General features: G+C 47.8%; 1 protein-coding gene across 2 annotated transcripts in view; it reads left to right on the forward strand.

Annotated features, from left to right (window-relative positions):
- The window catches only part of LOC134428304 (collagen alpha-1(XXVII) chain-like), a 145,445-nt gene that overhangs the window by 6,061 nt on the left and 119,692 nt on the right, over positions 1-19,692 (forward strand). For both annotated transcript variants that reach the window (XM_063174925.1, XM_063174926.1), the window contains exons 2-4: positions 2,437-2,507; positions 7,535-8,961; positions 18,015-18,068. In XM_063174925.1, coding sequence (XP_063030995.1) covers positions 2,437-2,507; positions 7,535-8,961; positions 18,015-18,068 — 1,552 coding nt within the window. The remainder of the gene's footprint in view (positions 1-2,436; positions 2,508-7,534; positions 8,962-18,014; positions 18,069-19,692) is intronic.

Raw genomic sequence — 19,692 nt, forward strand, 5'->3', positions numbered from 1 at the left:
TTGATAGAGTGGAAATGACTGTTCATGGGAGGAAGCTGAGATAAAGGCAAGGTGGGTTTGATAGCTCTATATAAGGAGAAAAATCTTCTTTACTCTTGCTACTCAAGCTGCTTGTGCAGCTCTGTGGAAAAAGAGCCTGCATTAAAAACCCTGGGATAATTAACAGCCCCATCACTCACACAGCTGCCATTTGGAAGCTGCTTTTGCTTTTTCCATTAAGTTGGTGGATTTTGCCAAAGTGTTTTTCTGCAGTGTTTTGGCACCCGGCCCCGCTCTCAGCTCTGACGGGGTTGGCCATGTGAGGGGTCCAGGAGCAGGGCTGGGGCCAGCTGGATCCCACACTCTGCATCGTCTCCTTTACAGCCCAGGAGTGTCACTGGAATGAAATTACGTGCTGGATTTTCCCCCAAGACTTGTTCTCCTCATTGTGTCAATCAACAGGAGTTTGGTTTGTGAAGGTACCCCTCAAAAAAACCCAAAAATTGTACTTCAGAATGTTGTGAGTGGCAGTGGTTGTACAAATTGATCCTCACCAGATCAGGTCCTCACCTCACCAGGTTCTCAATACCTGGGAGTGCTGCTGGTGATGATCCCCTTCCCTGTCCTCCTGTGTTCTCTTCAGGCAGTCAAGCTGGTGATAACCAGTCAGGTCTTTGCTCCATGGAATTGTGTCCACATCTTGAACTCTGTTGGAGATCAGCACAGACATTCAGGCTGTCTTGTGAAGTGGATTTTAGCCTCTCTCACGTCTAACAAAATACTGCCAGAGGTGGCCATGAGGAATCATCCTGTTCTGCTTCCCTTCCTCCACTGTCTGCCCCAGCAGCTCTCCTTGGGTTGGCAGTGTCTCCATCCCAACAGCATCCCAAGGGATGGAGCTGTCAGAAAAGAGCCAGGGCTCCCTAGATGGAGATCTCTGGAGCATGGTGAGGGTCTCCTGGTCAGGACATGGCAAAAGAACACCAGGATTGGGCTATTCTTGGCTGTTCTTCCATAAACTGAAGCACTCCCAGAGCTCTTGAAATGTGCAGCCTGGTGTCAGGGTGATGGAAACAGCAAAGGAGGACATGGATTGCTTCAGCTCATTTCTTTCCCAGTTGATGTGGAGCACTCCAGGATTTTATCTCTTTAAGCCTTAAAATATTAGTTAATGGCTGGATTCCTGGATGGATTTTTACATTCAAGGCCAGGTTTCCCCACTGATGTAAATCACTGTGGCTTTGTTTTAGCTCTGGGAAGGGTCTGCTGCACTGGGTGAGGACTGGCCACGGTAATACATTGTCTCAGAGGATGATTTCTCGGGCTAAAGCTGAGGCTTGATGGCAGGAGAAGAGTGGTTTGATTCATGGCTTGTGCCTCAGATGTGGAGAGAGGAGCAAGCTGCACTTTGGTATGGCTTTGCATAGTCCAGTGCTCACCCTGGCTGGGCTGAAGTGACAAACAACCTGTGGATGTCCCACACTGCTGCCTCCTGCCTGAGCACTTTCTGTAGTTCACATTTCTGTCTGTTCTTCCAGCAGCCTCTGCTGATGAAGCTGTTAAATATCCTCTCTAGAAGATGAGGGAATTCAATCTTCAAACTTTCCACTGACAGCTTTAAGTGAGCCTAACCGAGGAGTTTCCCATGTTCTTTAGCTGGCTACAAATCAAGGAAGCTGATGGGGGAAAGGGGGGTTTTTAGCTACCTTTCTGGTAATAGGTTTTTTTTTTCCCTGAGCTGCTGTTTTCAATGGCACTTGAAGGCTTAAAGCTGAGCTAACAGAGAGGTTTGTCAAATTCCCTCTCAGCCATGGAAGGGTCTGTGAGAGCACAGGGTTGGAAGTCTGTGCATCTCCCATTTTCTAAACTTTCCTGCCACACCAGGCTTGTGAGGAGGCTCTCAGTGGGTGCTGAGTGGTGAGAAGCTGCCCCCACCTTTGCACCTGGGTGTAAAATGAGGAACAGACCCATGTAGGGGTTTGCATGCTTAGGATATGGTTAAGCAGGAGCACTCAGGATGTGTTTGCTGAGGTGACAGGGCACTGAGTGCCAGCCCATTTCCTCCCCATGTCCCCACAGTGCACTCCTGGCAGGGCTTTGGGGCCTCCCAGCTCTGAATGATTTCTCCATTCCCCTGCATTTCTGGTGGTCTGTCCTGGGTGGGCTGAGTGCCAAGGAGCAGCTGCAGCAAAGACCCAGCAGTGATGGCCCTGCCCCTCAAAACACAGGGCTGCTCCTTGTTCAAGGCTCCTAATTCCCCTGGGAAACCTTTCCACTAAGTTCAGTGGGATTTGGATGGCTTTAAATCAGAAAAAGAAGGTCTCAGCCCGAATCTACTTCCTGCCACTGCATTTGCTGGACTTGGGATCAAGGAGAAGACCTTTAACAATGGAATTGATTTTGTTACTATTGTTGTAGAAATGCATTAATTTTTTTTCCCTTCTCTTCCATTTTTAGGGGATTCTGCTATCTCTGGACAATATTTTGTTTTACTTGGTTCCTGGGATTCACACAGGGAAATTCTGAAGGTAAACTACACTTCTTATTTTCTCTCTTCCTTCAACAAAAGTAAAAGCCAAGTGCTTTGGTACCAGTGTAGGATTATAACTTAACAATCACTGTCTGAGCCCAGTGCACAGTTAGATGCATTTATTGCTGATGGTTGCAGTAGAGATGATATAGATGGTGCAGTTAAGAGCTGGCAAAAGAACCATGTTTTGTACAGGTGATTACGTGTCCCACAGGATTTTCAGAGCCTGTCTGTCTGGTGGAACTGGTAGGAGTGAAGCACTTTGTGTCTAAAATGTCACTGGCATCCACCTGCACTTGCCAGGACTTAACTACTCTTAAAAAGTGCCCCTTGAGACTGGGGCTTTATGGAATTAAATGTCTCTGGCAGATTTTTCTGTGACTTTGGTGCACCCCAGGCACCTCTGCCAGCACAGGGGATGTCACATATAGAAATAATGTGAGTTCTAAAGGTAAGAGCAAATTTAAGGGAGGAAAATCGTGCGGGGTTGGTTGACAATAACATGGCTATAGCTGGCTCAGTCTCTGTGCTGTAAGGGAATATTCTATAGGGGAGTGACACCTTCAGCCTGTCCTCACCCCTTCTCCAGACATCACCTCCCTGGTGCTGCCAGGAACAGAACTAGGCTGAGGTACAATAACCAACAACCCTACAAAAGAGATTAAAACTTGAAACCCAACAAAAACACACAAAAAATATTAATCTTTAGCAGTTGATAGTGGGTGCTGATCATCTCTGCAACATCTGTTTGAACAGGAGCCTTCTCCTCTCAAAATAGCAACACCTTTCCCACATGGTTGCTTTACATGGGTATTTGCTGGAAGTGAACAGCTTCCCCTGCCGTCAGCAGACAGCACTAAGTGGACTAGCAGGCTCCAGGGCTCTCCTCTCAGTCTCTAAAACATGAAGGAAAAATAGAAATTTGGTCAGCACTCAGCTGTCAGCCAGCCCATGGACCACTTTTTACAGGAGGGAGGGAATAGATCCCTGCCATCAGCAATTTTGAAAAATGTAATATTTTCCAAATTCTGCCTCCATGCAAAGGAGGTGAACATCTGGCTGAATTACTTAGTCAAGCAGTTTTCAGAGCAAGTTTTATGTCAGCTCGTAAAGAGGCAGAACAAATACTGTGTCTTGGCATCTTGCTTTTCAAGTAGATTATAATGTGCTGTTTAGAGTCACATCCATCCATCATTTTACTCCTAAGATAATTATGGGATGGGGCTGTGTCTTTTGTTGCCTTCAATCTAAAGCAAACTCTTTCATTTCACTCTCATTGTGTTTACCTTGGTGTAGTTGATAGCTCCCCTCTCAGATACTTTGTCTGTGATAAAAGAATTTTGAAAAACTTGCCTGGTTTCCACACAATGAGAGAGAGCATTTCCTTCTGGGTGCCAGAAAACAAAACCTTGCAGGGAAGTAAGGCTGCAAGAAAACATGGGTGACTTGGGGCTGTGTTATCACCCAGGATTTCCAAACATGAGACTCAGCAGCTGTAAGAACTTGTTCACAGGGCAGTGTGAGGATGAAATTCAGCCAATGCTGTGGGATTTTGAAAACACTCTGGCTGTTACTCTAAGGATTAGGAGTCTTCCTGTATGCTGGAAAATCAGGGAACACAGAGGATGATCTTTCCATAAGTGTTACAAAGCCCAAAGATTGTGAGGTGAGTTCATTTGTTGTGTGCTGACTAAAGGTCTGGGCAGTAACTTTTGGAACTGCTGCACTTATTCAACCCAGTTTTAGCTGTGGGCATCACATCTTGGCTGTTGGAATCTGGGAAGCTGCAGTTATTCCTCTCCTGCCTTTTGGCTTCTTTTTCTTATACAGCTTTTTGTGTGGTGAAAGGGGGAGGGAAAGAAAGAGAGGGGAAGGAGAACAGTAAAATTTTTTTCCCCCTTTTTCAGATATAATCATGGGACTGTTCAGGAATCTCTGTGTATCTCACTTCATGCACAGAGTCTGATAAAAGAGTTTTTCCCAGTTGCTCAAATGTTGCTACTAGCTTTGAGGCACCTGGGATCAGGCAGCTCTAAGTGAATGTCCTTTTTAAATAATGTGTTTTGATGGAAAAATCCACAGAGGGAAAAAGTTTGAAGGGGAAAAAATTCTCTGCTAAACTTGGAGCTGCTTCAGGAAGTCAGAATTACCTTGCATTTCACATTGGTTGATGACATCCATATCCCAGTAGATGTGACCCAACAGCCCAGGACAGTTGGATGGGGTGGAGAGGAGGGGAGATGGGCTGGGTGCACAGGAGCCCTGAGCTCTGTGCTGGACCTGGTGCTGGAAAGTTCACATGTGTGTCCTGCAGGAGGATGCTTTATTGGGATTTTGCGTGGGCATTCAGAGTGTGGCTCCACCTTAGCGGCTTTTGAGGGAGAGCAGTGTTTGGGTTGTGCTTTTTTCCCTTAAACACTCCTGGATGCTGTTGCTAACGAGGCATTGGGATTGCAAACAGCAGCAGAAGCATCCTCTGAGCATGGAAACATCCTCAGGTCTTTGCAGAGTAGCTACCAAATAAATAACTCCTAGAGCATGCAGCATCTCCAGCAGAGACAGCCCTTTCTGCCTCTGAGGGAGAACCTAAAAATACACATAGAAATTGGAAGCTGGAGAAGAGCTGCCTTCTTAAGTGGTAAATTTATTTTCTTAGGGATAAATCCTGATGCCTTTGAAGTCTGTGGCAAAGGTCCCACTTCGCTTCACTAAAGCCAGGCTTTGGCCTTTGGTGTTTCATGAGCCCTGGAGATTATCCAGAATGAAGACACTGTCATGATTCCTCTGCTCAGAGCAGAGGGGAAGGCTACTGAGAGACAGCCCTGTTGGACAATATGGAATAAAAACAGTGGGGGACCAAGGATTTCAGAGTATGGGAGAGATGCTGTCATTAACACTAGGACATGCTGTGCATAAATTACCCCTCTGCACAGAGTGGGAACGTTTCCATCCTTTTCTACATCTGACACACCTTCTCCAGGGTAGTGTCTGCTAGAAAATGAGTCAAGCTGCTTTAAAAAAGGAAGGTGGGAATAAAGCTAAACTCAGGCAAAGTAATTACTGATTGAATCATTCTTAATATACAAAAATGGCTGAGGGTTTTGCCAAAGTCAAGGAACAGAGGTTTTCTCATCACTCTCCTCCCTTCTTGGCTCAAGCAGCATCACAGGTCTCTGACTGCTTGAGTCTACAACCCTTCTGGCCAACACCAAGGGGCTCTTTGTGTGCCAGTTCTCCAAATATTGTGTTCTGTGCAGAATGTTTAATAGTTAAGGGTGAAAGCAGCTGAATACCAAGGCCCCTTTAGAAAATGGGCTAGGTTGTTTTTTCCTTTGGAGGATTGTTGATTTACTTTTAATCTAGGAAAGATGCAATCCCATGGTGTTAGCCGTGATTTGCACCAGCAGCTTCCTGAGTGTTAAATTCTTGCCTTGCAACATTAGCATTTGGTTTGTTCACCCAGACTGGCTTCCCCAAGGAGCACTGAGATGGGAGAGTTGGCTGGTCCAGGAGTGGTGGGGATGGCATTTGGGCAGGAAGAGGAGAGGCAGTGCCGTTATCCTAGCTCACTGTCACAGTGCTGGTGTCACAGAGTCATGAACACCTTAACAGGGTCATTTGGGTTGGAAAATCCTTACAATCATCAAATCCAGCTGTTAATCCAGGGCTGCCAAGCCCACCACTAAACGATTAGATGTCCCCAAGTGCCACATCTGATGTCTTTTGAGCACTTCCATGGATGGTGACTCCACCACTTCACTGGGCAGCTCTTTCCAATGCTTTACAAACCTTTTGGTAAAGAAGCCTTTCCTACTCTTCATTCTAACACCCTCCACTCCCAGCACAACTTCAGGGCTTTTCCTCTCATCCTATTGCATGTTACCTGGGAGCAGAACCTGGCTACAACCTCCTGTCAGGGAGTAGTAGAGAGTGAGAAGTTCTCCCCTGAGCCTCCTTTTCCTCTAGGCTGAGCTCCTTTAGCTGCTCAACAAGGACCTTTTTCAGGTCTGGGCACATTTACCTTTGCAGCTTTGCTCACGTAGACCTCGGCATCTTCTCCTGAATAATTCAGCTGAGGCTGCTGCCAGCTGGCCCCAGTTTGTGCTGCTGGTGCCTGCTAATCTGAGCTGTGAATGACTCCTGATAGACCTCAGGGGCAGAGCAGGGGGTTCTGCTTGTCTGTCCATTGCAAATTCCTCCTGGAGTTGGGGAAGAAAGGTCCCCTGGGCATCAATCCCAATCCTGGCTGGAGCAAGGCACCTGGCTCCTAGGTGACATTATACAGGAGGCAAATCTCACCTCCACTACTCAGTGGCAGCCCTAACCAATTTCTGAGCTCTTCACAAACCAGGTCTGGTTCCAACCTATTAAAATAATTCATTGCTGTAAGATGATCTGCTGGGAGAAAAAAAAAAAAAAAAGTACTGTTGAGAACCTTGAGCAGTTCACTGAAATCTGGGTGTAATGTTTTTCATGCTGGGAGGCACCTGCACTTCCCTAAACTCTCCAAAGATCAAAAGCTGCTGCTTGCTAGCTTGGAGAGAGACAGATACAAGGCTTTTGCTTCCTCTGGAAGTTTTGTTACTTGCCCTCTGGGGATACAAAATTTTGCAATCCCAGCTCAATCTGTTGCTCGAATTCCTTTCCAGCTATGTGGTCAGTACTCAGAATTAAATCCCAGGAAGAGGACTAGGGGTGCTCAGTGGGAAATTTCCTTGTAGTGAGGTCAGCTCCCTCCAGAACATCTGAGCTGGTCCCTGGTGGGACAGGAGAACTCACCAGATGCACCATGGAGCTGATGCATTTTGGCAATTCTTGGAAATCACATTGAGCATAAACTTGCTCCTCACACAATGTGAGAAGAGCTGTGAGTTCTCCATACTGGTTATGGGATTATATATGTGAGAGGGTGGGATTAGATATGCAAATTGGGATTTCCTGTAGTTGGAAATTTGTGCACAGATTGGTTTGACTTCCCTCCACACCCGTCCAGCGCCTCACATAATCTTTGTGCTTCCCTTTCAGATGTGGATGTTCTTCAAAGATTGGGCCTGTCAGGGAAAAGGCCATCGAGTGGATGGTCTTCCTCACGTGCAGCTCCTCAAGGAGTCATTCCTTTCAAATCAGGGGTCATCTTCACGCAGCGGGCCCGTGTGGAAGCCCCGCTCAGCGCCCTGCTCCCCGCGGGCTCCAGCTCCGACCTGCTCCTGGTGCTGAGCCTCTGCTCCCACCGCATCAACAACGCCTTCCTCTTTGCTGTCAGGAGCAAAAAGAAAAAACTGCAGCTGGGGGTCCAGTTTGTGCCCGGGAAGATCATCGTGTACGTGGGCCACAAGCGCTCTGTATATTTTGATTACAATGTCCACGATGGCCGGTGGCACAACATGGCCATCAACATCCGTGGCCAGACTGTCACTTTATTTACTTCTTGTGGGAAGCGCAGAGTACATGCGGATTTGCATTTTAAAAAGGACGAGGTGTTGGATCCACAAGGATCTTTCCTCTTTGGGAAGATAAGCCAGCACTCCGTGCAGTTTGAAGGAGCCATCTGCCAGTTTGATATTTATCCTTCCGCCAAGGCAGCTCATCATTACTGTAAATACCTGAAAAAACAGTGCAGGCAAGCAGATACCTACCGGCCAAACCTGCCCCCTCTCATCCCCCTCCTGCCCAGAGATCCCAGTGCCTCCCCCAGCACCCCACAGCACACAGAGCCCTTGCTGCAGGGTCTGAAAAACCTGACCACTGCTGCCCCAAACTTGGAGTTTGGCAGGGTCACTGCACCCCTCAAGACAAGGGGTTCAGGTACAACAACAATCCCCACGTTGCTGTCAACCCCACCATCACGGCCAAGACTGACCACCAAAGCCACCAAGGTCACGGTGGCCCCACCTGTTGTGTCAAGTACCAAACCACAGGTACTCACCCAGTCCCCTCGGGGCGTGGGGACAACCCTCAGGGTGTCTCAGCCCACTCCCAGCACACGCAGGGAGAAAACTCCTCTTCCCACCGCCAAAAGGGCCCCACCAACGAGCCAGAGCCTGGTCACGGCCAGCAGGAAGGAGTCTGAGCAAGAGACCAAAAAGAAGACCAACCAAAAACCAACCACTGAGCCCCCTGAAGTGCTCAGTACTGCAAAGCCGCTGAGGAGAGTGACTGATAACACCACGAGCAGTGTCCACCTGGTTACCCTGAAGCAAACCCCGCAGAACCCGAGCCGTGGGCCCACCCCAAAGAAGCCGTCCCCCACCAGGAGAGTGGATCCCAGCACCATCCCTCTGGTGTTCACCAAGCCACCCCTGGGCTCTGCCCGGCCCAGCTCCAGGGCCAGGGCCTCCAACCTCACCACCCCAGCTGCCACAGATGGCTATCAAATCTTTGACCCCTTGGGACCCACCCCGTTTCCATTTTTACTGGGATTTCCAGGAGTGAAAGGAGAGAGAGGACCTCAGGTAGGTTCAGGCTCTTCGTGGTGGCTGTTCCCAGTCACAGCTTGGCTCAAGGGCTGGCAGACCACGAGCTCCAAGGGTTTCTGTGAAGCTCATCCAAGTGTGGCAGCCAAGCCCTGCTGCATTCCTGATCATCACGATTCTAGCATAAATCTCAGTTTGAACCTGAGTGTTCAGTGATGGTGGATGCCATGAAACATTTGTGGTTTAAGTTGCTCCTTTACATCAGATTTTTTAAAAGAAAGGAAAAAAAAGAGAAATCCCACCTTCTTTTCCTTTAAATTGCTGGCTAAAACTTTAATGACCAGGTTGGCGCTATCTTCCACACCCTTGGTTTATCTCTGGTCATCTTCCATAGAAAACCCAGATGCCTTGAAAACATGCTTTAAGTTAACTATTTCTTGGCACTTGTTATTAATTTGTTTTGTATCTGATATTCACAAATCTAGAAAAGCTCCCCGTTCCAGCAAATGCAAGTGCGGAGATGGCTTCAGAATTTACTTTTTTAAACAAAGTCTCATTTGTTTTTATGGTATAAGTTTTTCTTGGGTGTTTTGTTCTGGTTTTTATTTCTCATAGCCTGCACTTAAAACATGCAAAAAGTTTCCTTTATAAATTTAACTACTGCATTCCACATAAAAAATAACTCCTTTCAGGTTGTATATATTGGCCATTATAAAAGCATACACACATTTTGTAATGCTGAAAGCACTCAGGCCCCACTAATTATCTCCTGGCTGTTCTTGTCTTTTTATTCCAAATTTGAGAATGCAAACATGATCTTTAAACTGGCCAACTTTTAGGAGGATTTGGTGTTCCAGCCCAAACTGTCAATAGGAGAGGGGGGTTGTACATGTAAAATAAGTTTCTCCCAGACAGAGCCTTTGGTTGCCAAGATCCAGCCTAGAGGGAATTTTTATAGCTGACTTCTTAAAATAGTGAAAGAAGAGTTTACAATGGAAATATTGAGGCTGGTGTAAGGAATGACCAGCACTTGTCTGTGCAGAGCTGCTCCTTGGTGCAAGTAACACCTAAAGTGGAATGGTTGGGTCTCCCCAGGTCCTCAGTGGGAGATGAGCAGTTTGTGTTTCCTCCTGTCCCATCTCAGAGCTGGGTGGTGATTTCTGTCCCTGTTCTTTGGCTATGGAGTCAACCAGGGTGGTGTTTTGTTCCCAGGTTGGTGTTTTGTTCTCTGGGAGAGGTGAAGGTGACCCTGGGCAGGGGTTGAGAGTGGGCAGCAGGCACCCATCCCTGATGGAGTCTTGCTGCTTGGAGGAGTTTTGCTAGATCCCTGAGTAGACAGAACAAGCTCCAGCAATTTGATCTTTGTGCAGGCTTCTGTGTTTTGTGGAGAGTCATTTCAGGCGTATTTCCAAGAGAAGAAATCCAGCAGCTGTGCATTTCCCTTAAAACACCACTTAGCTTTAAGGGATGAATCTGGATGCTTGCTCCAAGCCCACCACAATCCTGACCTCTGCCACCTCCTTGCTCTTCAAGTGTCATGAGGGTGACCAAGCTCTAAGCCCCTACAATCTAAAGAGCTTATTATTGAACTGGAGTGGAAAATCTCTCTCAGGCTTGTGAATCATAGCAAAGAAATGGATTCAGGCTGTGAAGGGCTGAGGGAAGAGATGGCAGGGTTTTTCCATCCTGTCTGAGAACAACTGGAGTCCTGAACCGAGGGAAAGGAGAACTTTCTGAGGCTCTGTCTGGCCTTATTCTCTTTGACTGCTGGAAACAAAATCAGGGCTTGGGGAGGGAAAGGTTATGGCTTGGCTGGAGCTGGCTGCCACAAGGAGCTCAGCAGCTCCTGTGAGTCACTCAGAGATCTCTGTACCACGCTTCCTTGGATGTCTCTGACGTGGGAAGGGAAAGAGGAAAAAATATCAGAATGGGGATGACATGTTGAGAAATTAATGCAGCATGTCCATGGCCAGATGAGCATGTTTGAGGGCAAAGTGCTGATAAATGTTCTGTGCCTGAGTAATTACCTGGCGCCATCCTCGTGCTGCCGTTCCTGATGAGGTCAGTGATATCCCAGCCTGGCCAGGCCAGGGAATGGGCTGGGAATGTCATCTGCTGTCTGCACAGAGGGAAGGAGAAGGTGATTAATTAGTTTTCCCAGTTGCTGCCTGATACAAGGTCTCTTCAAGAAGATTGTCACCCTGAGGAGGGAGGTGTGGGGGAAACTGTTTTCTGCCTGTTCAGCAAGAATTGGGGCCACCTTGGCTGTGGTTTCTGGGCAGAGTGGCAGCCACAGAACCCTTCCACCTAGAGAAAAAGAACTGTTGTTCATCCTGATCATCCCAATGGCAGCCATGGTGTGAGGTTGTGAGGTACTAATGACTCAGGCCCTTAAGGCTTTGTGAATTCTACTAAAATAACCAATGAAATATTCTTAGCTGTGCAGAAAGGCCCCATCCAACAATAGAGGAAGGGTTTGATGGTAAGAGGAGTGTGAGCAAAGGACTGAAAGGATTTATTTAGGAATAAAATTCAGCACCCTCCATGTATTAATCTGTCTTGAAGGACCACTAGGATACTGTGCAAAATGGAGACACTGTATCCCACATGCAACTCAGGCAGAGCATTAATTCTTCAGGAGAATTGGGTTTGCTAGCAGCTAGAGGAGGGAGGGCAATATGTTCTTAAAAAAGAAAAACTTCTTGGGAACCATTAATAACCACAAGCATTTGGGATCTCAGCTCTATGGTTTTTTGGAGGGGAGGAATAACAAAAGGAACACCCAGATATCGTGCAAAGTTAGTAACGCAGCACTGACTCAGCAGCTGGCCAAAGTCCCTCTGGATCATCCCCACTGCCCAAAGCATCCCAGCCAGCCTTGCTCCAGAGCTCCAGGCCCTGCAGCATGACCCCAGCACGTGGCTGGAAGTAGCCTAAAACCCCCCTCCAAACAAAAATTCTTACTGGAAAATAGTATCTGTTGTGAGCATGTCAAACTCTTGCACTGTGATGTGGTGGGTGTTTGAATCCTCCAGTGGATGGGGTGTCATTTGCTTGCCTAGACCAGCAGCAGGTTTGGCAGGGAGATTTTGGGGGGCTGCTGTAGCCTCTCCCCTACCACCAGCACCACCTGCCAGGTAAAGCTGTGCTAAACCCCTTCCCTGGCATGGTTGGGGTCTAGCACAGTGTACCCCAAGTCAGATCTTTCTCCTCCTATACAAAGCTGCAATTCTGTCCCTACAGCCAAGCCTCTTGACAAGCCCTAAGGGTTATTTTTAGAGTACGAAAACCACCCCAGATGCTGAATGTGCAGCCTGTGGAAGTGCTGAGTAACAGAAGAGGAGCAGGGAGTGCTTTTGAAGGACACCCCAAAACCCCAGCCAGAGGACAGGGGGGCTCACCCGCTCAGTTCCAGCTGCATGGCCAGGCTGGAGGCAGTGGGGGTGCCTGGCAGGCTGCTCCCTCTCCCTCCCTCCCTCTCTGCAAGGCGCATGTGTTTCCAAGGTCCCCAGTCTAGACTGCTCCAGCTGCCATCCTCTGCACGAGCAGTTTGTCTTGGAGCACAGCTCCTTCCCTAAAGAAACAATCCCAGCCAATTCAATCAGTGGGCAGGGGAGAGAGGTGACTGGAAACACAGATAAAATATATGAAGTGCCTATTTCCAGTCCTCCTCACACCAGAAAAGGATGTTTGAGCTGCCAGCCCGTGATAAATTAAGGAACACACAACGTGTTTCAATATCTATTAATGAATGAGTCATATTAATAATAAAAAAGAGAGACTGCATGCTTTGTATAATGCATGAGGAAAGTTTTATCCTTGCTCACATAACTGGATCAAATTTTTTTGGTGATTTAACCGGAAATATCCCAGAAGGGAAATCTTGCAGGCAAATGACCAAGCATCAGAGAGGTCTGTTTGTGTAAAATAAAGTTAATTTTGAAGAGAGATAGTTGATAGTGGGTTTGAGATAAATGTGCTGCAAAGGATCTAGGACTGTACAAATATTTACAAGTATTTTTATAAATTTTTAAAAATAGAAAGTGAGTAGTAGAGTAGGTGATCCCTGTATTCCTTCCCAGCCTTTCAGGCTGCCTTCCAAGGTCTGGGATCACTGCAGTGCCCTGCAGAGCCTGTTCCTGAAATGTCTCCATAGAAAAGTGCCTTTCATCAAGCTGGAACACTCATATTTTGTTGTGCATTGTGCTGCTGCCCTGTGAGGAGCCCAGTTGTGGACAAGGACCTTTGTGTGATAGGTGTTGCACAGACCCAGAGCAAACATCTGTGCCTGGTGAGGAAATTGTGTTACAAGGCTGGCTCTGCACCAGCAGCCCAGCTCCTGCCAGAATTATGAGGGTTTTTGTTTTTACACTGGTTGAAACCCAGACATGTCCAAATTTTAATACGATAAGCCTGCCTTGGAGAAGAAAGTAACCAAAGTGCTGGGAGTTTTCCCCCTTAAAATTCTAGCTTTGTTTTAGGCAGTTTTTGAAGCCTGGCAATGAGAGAGGTGAGGAGAGGTTGCCAGGCTGTTGAAAATGAGGGGTTTTCTCCTCCTCTTCTCCTAAGCTGGGAATTTTGAATTCCAGTGCTTGTCTGTGCTGGTGCTTCCCAGACATAGAGGGCTAAAGGGTAGGTTTGTGGCTGTGGCCATCTTTCCTGTAGGAATGTTTCTTTTCTTCTTGGAAGAAAACAGTTCAGGTCCTTTATCTGCAGGGGGAATGTCACTCCCTGCTCAGAACGTGGTGCCAATGTGGGGAGAAGCTTTTGGTGTGTTTTCTGAACTCCTTTTTAAGTTGACTTTTACTACAGCTGAGAAAGAGGAATGTTCTCTCTTCTCTCCTCAGTCCCAGCAGTGTTTTGCACTTCTGAAACTGAATTTTCTGGGACACAGGAGAACTGTGCCACCAGCAGCTGGACAGAAATATATTGGGAATACCCTAAAGTAAATTTGTCCATCTGTCAGTGTGCACTGGAGTATGAGCTGTAATAGTTTCCTGGGAAATCTCAGCTCTTTGCTGCCAGGCTGAGAACACACCCCTGGGGAAACCATTACAGGAATCCTTTGCTATCTGACCAAGTTGATTCAGCAGTCATTTCCCAGTTTCCAGCACCAATTCTTGTACTCAGTGGGCTCTAATTCAACAGCAGGTTTGGCCTTGCTGAGTTTGGAGCTCAGAAGGCACCTTGCTCCCTGCAGCACTGCTGTGGGCAGAGGGAGCAGTGAGGGGGCTCACACTGTGGGAGAGGCAGAGGTATAAATTAACAGCAAGAGGAAATGGCAAGATTTCCCTTATCCTCAGGGTCCCATGTATTTTCCTTTCAGACAAGCATGTTTAATTTTCCATTTGCAATTTGAAGCTCAGAGAGCTAAGATTAAAAAAAAAAAAAAAAAAAAAAAAAAAAGTCCCTCTTGCAGCAGCAAGTTTCCCAGCAGCAGCTTAGAATAAATCCTGTAATCATTTGGTGGGGTCGCTCGTCACTGCTAATGCTACCGTGGGAAACTGAGAAGGGTTAAACTTTATTGTGGCTGCCCTGAGCTGCTTCAGGAGCTGTTCAGGCTGGTTAACAGCTCAGCTGTTTGGCTTGAGAAGAGAGAGAGAGAATCTGTTGCTGCTGCTGAGTTTCCCCTTGATCTCTGCTTTGCTTTGTGTGATAACAGGGTGGGTGTTCTCTGGCATCCCTCTGCAGAAGGAGCAGGCAAGGAGCCAGAGAGACAAGAGCTTCAGTGCCAGGGGCAGGAGCTCCCCACAGGAGGCTCCATCCCTGTGATGGGAGGGCAGGACAGAGCACTGATACCCTCATCCCACTGCCAGCAGCAGAAATCCTGCTGCCCTTGGAGCACTGCCCTCTGCTCCTGATGAAATTCCCCAGGGGTGCCCTAAGGGACAGTGCAGAGGTCCCCAAAGGCTCTGATCTGAGCTGGGTCAGGTCAGCTCACTGATATCCTCACCCCACTGCCAGCAGCAGAAATCCTGCTGCCCTTGGAGCACTGCCCTCTGCTCCTGCTGAAACTCCCCAGGGGTGCCCTAAGGGACAGTGCAGAGGTCCCCAAAGGCTCTGTGTGACCTGAGCTGTGTGTGCAGGCTCACTGATGGGCATCTCCTGACTGCATCCATCATTTGTAAGAAGCTGGGCCCTCACCCAGCCCTTCCCCTCTGGATGCACACTTTCCTGGAGTGAATTTCAGCATTGCTCTCCCCAGTTGTGACATGTGGGGCTCTTGTCCCTGAGCCTCTTGTCTGAGAGCATGGGCTGGGGGATTGAGAGGCAGAGAGGAAAGGAGGCACCAGGAGGGCACAGCCCATTTCCCATCCAAGCCAGCCACCAAGGAACTGAGAAATGTGACAAATAAATACAAAGTGGCCTCACAGGGTGTCACTTCTCAGCACTGCCTGTGCCCATCCTGCCCCACTCCTTTTCCACCTGCACTGGCTTCAATTTAAGTGGTCACATCCTTTCCTTCTGCAGTCACTGTAGTGCCTGGCACCTTTGAGCCACCCATCCCACCTTCCCCTTATCCCTCTTACTCCTCAAGCAAGGAAAAAATGAGTCTGGAGGAATGGCAGATCAAAGCACCATGGCAGGGACTCCTGAGCTGTGTGGTGTCTGCACTTCAGGCTTTGTGAATTCTACTAAAATAACCAATGAAATATTCTTAGCTGTGCAGAAAGGCCCCATCCAGCAGCAGAGGAAGGGTTTGATGGTTGGATGCTCTGTGCAGTGTCTGCTCTGTGCTTTTCCAGCTTTTCCAGCCTTTCTCTTACCTCTGTATTCCCACTCCAGTGCTGGTGTTAACTCTCTCCTTATTTTTGTGTTAGTTTCAGTCTGTTCTGAGCAGCTCACACTTTGGGGAAGGTTTTTGCTCAAGCAGCCAAGTACAATTGCAGCTACTGTTAGCAGGAAGGTGGAAAAGGTCACCTCAATTCTGGTACAGGGGGAATGCCATGCTCACACAGTTGCATCTCCTCTTTTACCTCCTCTAAGGGTGTAAATGGGGATGGGGTTTGGTGGAGGAGAGATCAAGGACTTGGATTAATCTCTGATAAACGCTTATTAAACCTGTTGCTGCCTCAGTTGCACTGGATTCATGGTTTGATAGTTATCATCCCAACTAAAATGGCAGGGGGATATTTTTAATAAAATCTGGGATTCTGGAGCACAATTATACATGAGGCTTAAAAAAACCCCTACAATTACGTGTCTATTTGCACAGCTGTATAATTGCATTATGCACGGGGCCCTGAGCTGGCACAATGGCAGGTTAAAACACTGGGATATTGCTAAAATCAGGGTCAGCTGTATCAATGAGGGTTGTTAATACAAAGAGCACTAATACTGTGTTAGCCAGCAGCTGGCAGAGGGGTCAGATGAAGTGTCCCACACTGTGGAGATGGGACATGTCTAGGGCAGGCAGGCAGGGGCTCATGTGGTGACAGAATTCCATCCCTGTGTCACACTGAGGGACATTACCTGTGGCTCACGTGGTGACAGAATCCATCCCTGTGTCACACTGAGGGACATCAGCTCTTCTGTGCTGTGTAATCTCCTTTAAAACAAACATTTCCGTGTTATCTTCACTACAGGGATAAAAAGTTGCTATTTATTTGTTGTGCTGATAAATTAATAGCACAGAAGACGCTGGGTTTTGCTTATGCCTTCATTGAATTTTTTTTCTACTGTGCCAAGTTTGGCTGTTTAAATAGACAGATAAGACTTTAGATAATGGACTTTTATACAACTTAATGTGCTGTTTATATGTGGGAGGGTTGGTAATATCAGGGGAATATTTATCCATTGGTTACCTGTACGGTTGAGGCAAGTTTTCTTTTTCCAAAATCTTTTCCTGGGCATGAGATTTGGGGTAGGGATCTCCTGGGTTGATTTTTCCTTACTGAATCATGCCCTTGGTGATTCCTGGGTGCTACACTAAAGATCTTGAGCTTTTTGGCTCCTGCTCATGGCAGCACCAGCCTGAGCAGCTCTGAGCAGCAGGGCCAGCCTGGCAGGGAGGAGATGCCACAGGGATGCCCAGTGGGAAGGGAGCAAGGCCAGAATGTGGCCATGGGGATCATCCTGCATTGCTCCATGCCCTGCACCTTCATCCCTGTGGAATGCTGTTCCTGCCATGCAGGCAGGGAGCTCAGGCTGCCCTCCAAACACCCCTCACTGGCTGCTCTGGATGTGTCTCCACTGAATGCAATGGAAACTTGTCTTTTGTAGCAAGCTACCAGAATATAAATCCTCTGGGAGTCTCTTTAATTAGCAGTTATTCTTGTCAGACATGTTTGGCTTGGGGGAAAAGAAGTTTTGAGAAGTTATTAGGAGTTGCAGATGGCTCTCCAGAAATCGGAATTCTCCAGCCCATTGGAAAATAAAAGAATAAATAGATGGACAAATTCAAACCTCGTTGGTTAAGTATTTTTTCCTAATCTGTTTCAGATCAGTGCACAGCTGGGCTCCTGATATCTCCACGTTGTTCCTCCCTCTTACAAGAGCCCCCACTACTCTGACGTGTATGCCCCAACCTTTCCTTTGCTACAGAACCATATTTAAGAATTTCCAACATTGACACCAATTTTATTACATTTTATAACCTGCTGCTCTGAAATATGAAGTGCTGGGGTTGCACATGATCACAGATTTTGTTGTAACTCATGTAGGAACCTCCAACACCAAGAGCTGCACGTGTCCATCTGACAGAGATCAGAACACACAATGTGCTTCCCTTGCCAAGGTGCTAACACAGAGCAGGAAAATCAAAAGCTGGGACACAGCACAGGTCCAGGAGAGGGGAAGCACGAGGCACAGCTGTGATCCTGGGAATGCAGGCTGCAGCAGGAAGATGGGGATGCTCTGTCTCTGCTCTCTGGAAATACGTGCTCCTGCAGATGTTTTTGTGCATTTTTATCCCTTTATAGCAATAGCATAAGTTGAAGGAAGTTTTGGCCGTGATGCTGTAATTGGCCCTTCTCCACAGGTCTTCTCCAAATGGTTGTGTTATGGGTCTCTCTCTTTGTGAAGCACTGTCAGGAGCACCATTCTGTTACAGAACATCACTAATACCTGTTTTTATTTTTTTGTTTTTCTAGGGCCCACCAGGTCTGCCAGGCTTACCAGGACCCCCTGGCAAGAGAGGTTCTCGAGTAAGTGCTTTAAAATTTCCTTCTATTTGTATTTGAATCTGTTGTTCCAAGGGCTGCTGTAGCTCCTGTGGCTGAGTGATGATTTCTTCAGGAGCCTCTCTGTTGAGCTCTGGTCTCCTTCTCTCTCATTCCCTGCTGGAGGTTTCCACACTGGTGATTTGCAGCCTCCTTGAGCTAAGGTTTGGCATCAGCAAAGGCCGAGGATGGATGTTTCCAAATGGCTGTCAGGAGAATGAGATCTGTCTGTCTCATTTTGTTTCCAGTATCTGTTCCTTCTTGCAAGCTGAATATTAGCTGAATATTAGCTTTGGCTGCTTTCTGTGCTCCCCTTCCCTCTCCCCAGCTGCATGAATTGTTTAGTTCAAGGTCCTTCATTGGTGGGACCAAGGTACAGGACCAAGGACTCAGCACACCCAGAGATGAGTGGGTTTTGTTCCCCAGAGCTGCTCTCTGACTCCTTTTCAAGCTCTAAAGCAGAATGCCTTATCAGCTCAGGAATTCGCAATGGCTCTCGCAGAATTTCTTCCTCCCCAAAACGAAATTCTGCTGCAGATCTTTGAACACTGAGTGCTGTGCTGAGGAAACATCTGGAGCTGAGTGCTGCAGCTAGCTGTGAGAAAAGCAAAAAAGCCTCCTGCTCTGGCCCAGCTCTCCCAGGGCTGGGCAGAGTGCCTGACCTGGATACGGAGCAGTGCTGGCGCTGCTCTCCTGGCAGCTTGGGGCTGCTTTCCTGGGAGCACAGGGCTGTCCACAGGGTGCAGCCATGGATCCCCTTCCCTCAGCACTGCTGTGGGCTGGGAATCCAGAGGTGTGAGTGTCTGAGGCTGGAGGAAGGGAATATTTGGATCTGTGATGCAGGCAGCATCCTGGCCTGGCAGCAGAGGGAGATTTCCTCACACATCCTTGGCTGAGCCTCAGGCCCCGTGTAATGTCTTTAAAGAGCAGGCAGGAGGCTGAGCTGGGAGGCTCTCAGGCATTCCCCCAGGACACTTGTTACACTCCTGTGAGATCTCACAGTGACCAGCAAAAACAAACTCATCTCCTTTCTCCAGCAGTGAAATGCAGGAGCCCTGAGCCTGGGCCTGTGGGAATCAAAAGCTGATTTGGGCTGTAAGTGAGGGGGTTAGGCAGCACCAGGCTCATGTTTATGGATGGGACAATCTGTTTTTAGTGAAGCATCAGCCCTGATATCTTCTGTCACAAGTGCCCAAGCTGCTCCCACCTCAGTGATTGCCCAAAGTTTGCATTTCTTGGCATCCCCATTAAAGCTGGAAGTTGTTTCCTACCCCAGCTCATTGCTTATGGGGGGAGTTTGCTATTACTCCTGGCAATCCTGTGGTTTGCAAACTAAACTGCAACTCTGGAGCCCCCAGCTGCATCCCCTGCCTGCTGTATGAGTGACCAAATTTCAGCTCCACAGCCCAATTCCACTTGAGTTTCTTCTGAAGGAAATAGCACCATGGAGGCTGTGTCACAATTGTCTGTTATTCCCCAGCTGTGGCGTGCTCCATCCTATATTTGAGATGATCCTCTGGAAGACAATAAGCAACAGAGGTTTCTGAGCTCAGTCCCTGCCAGAGGTGCTGAGAATTGGTCCAGGAAAGAGTTCCCAGTTAGGAAGTGC

The sequence above is a fragment of the Melospiza melodia genome, chromosome 22 (genome assembly GCF_035770615.1).
Source record: "Melospiza melodia melodia isolate bMelMel2 chromosome 22, bMelMel2.pri, whole genome shotgun sequence".
Lineage (NCBI taxonomy): Eukaryota > Metazoa > Chordata > Aves > Passeriformes > Passerellidae > Melospiza > Melospiza melodia.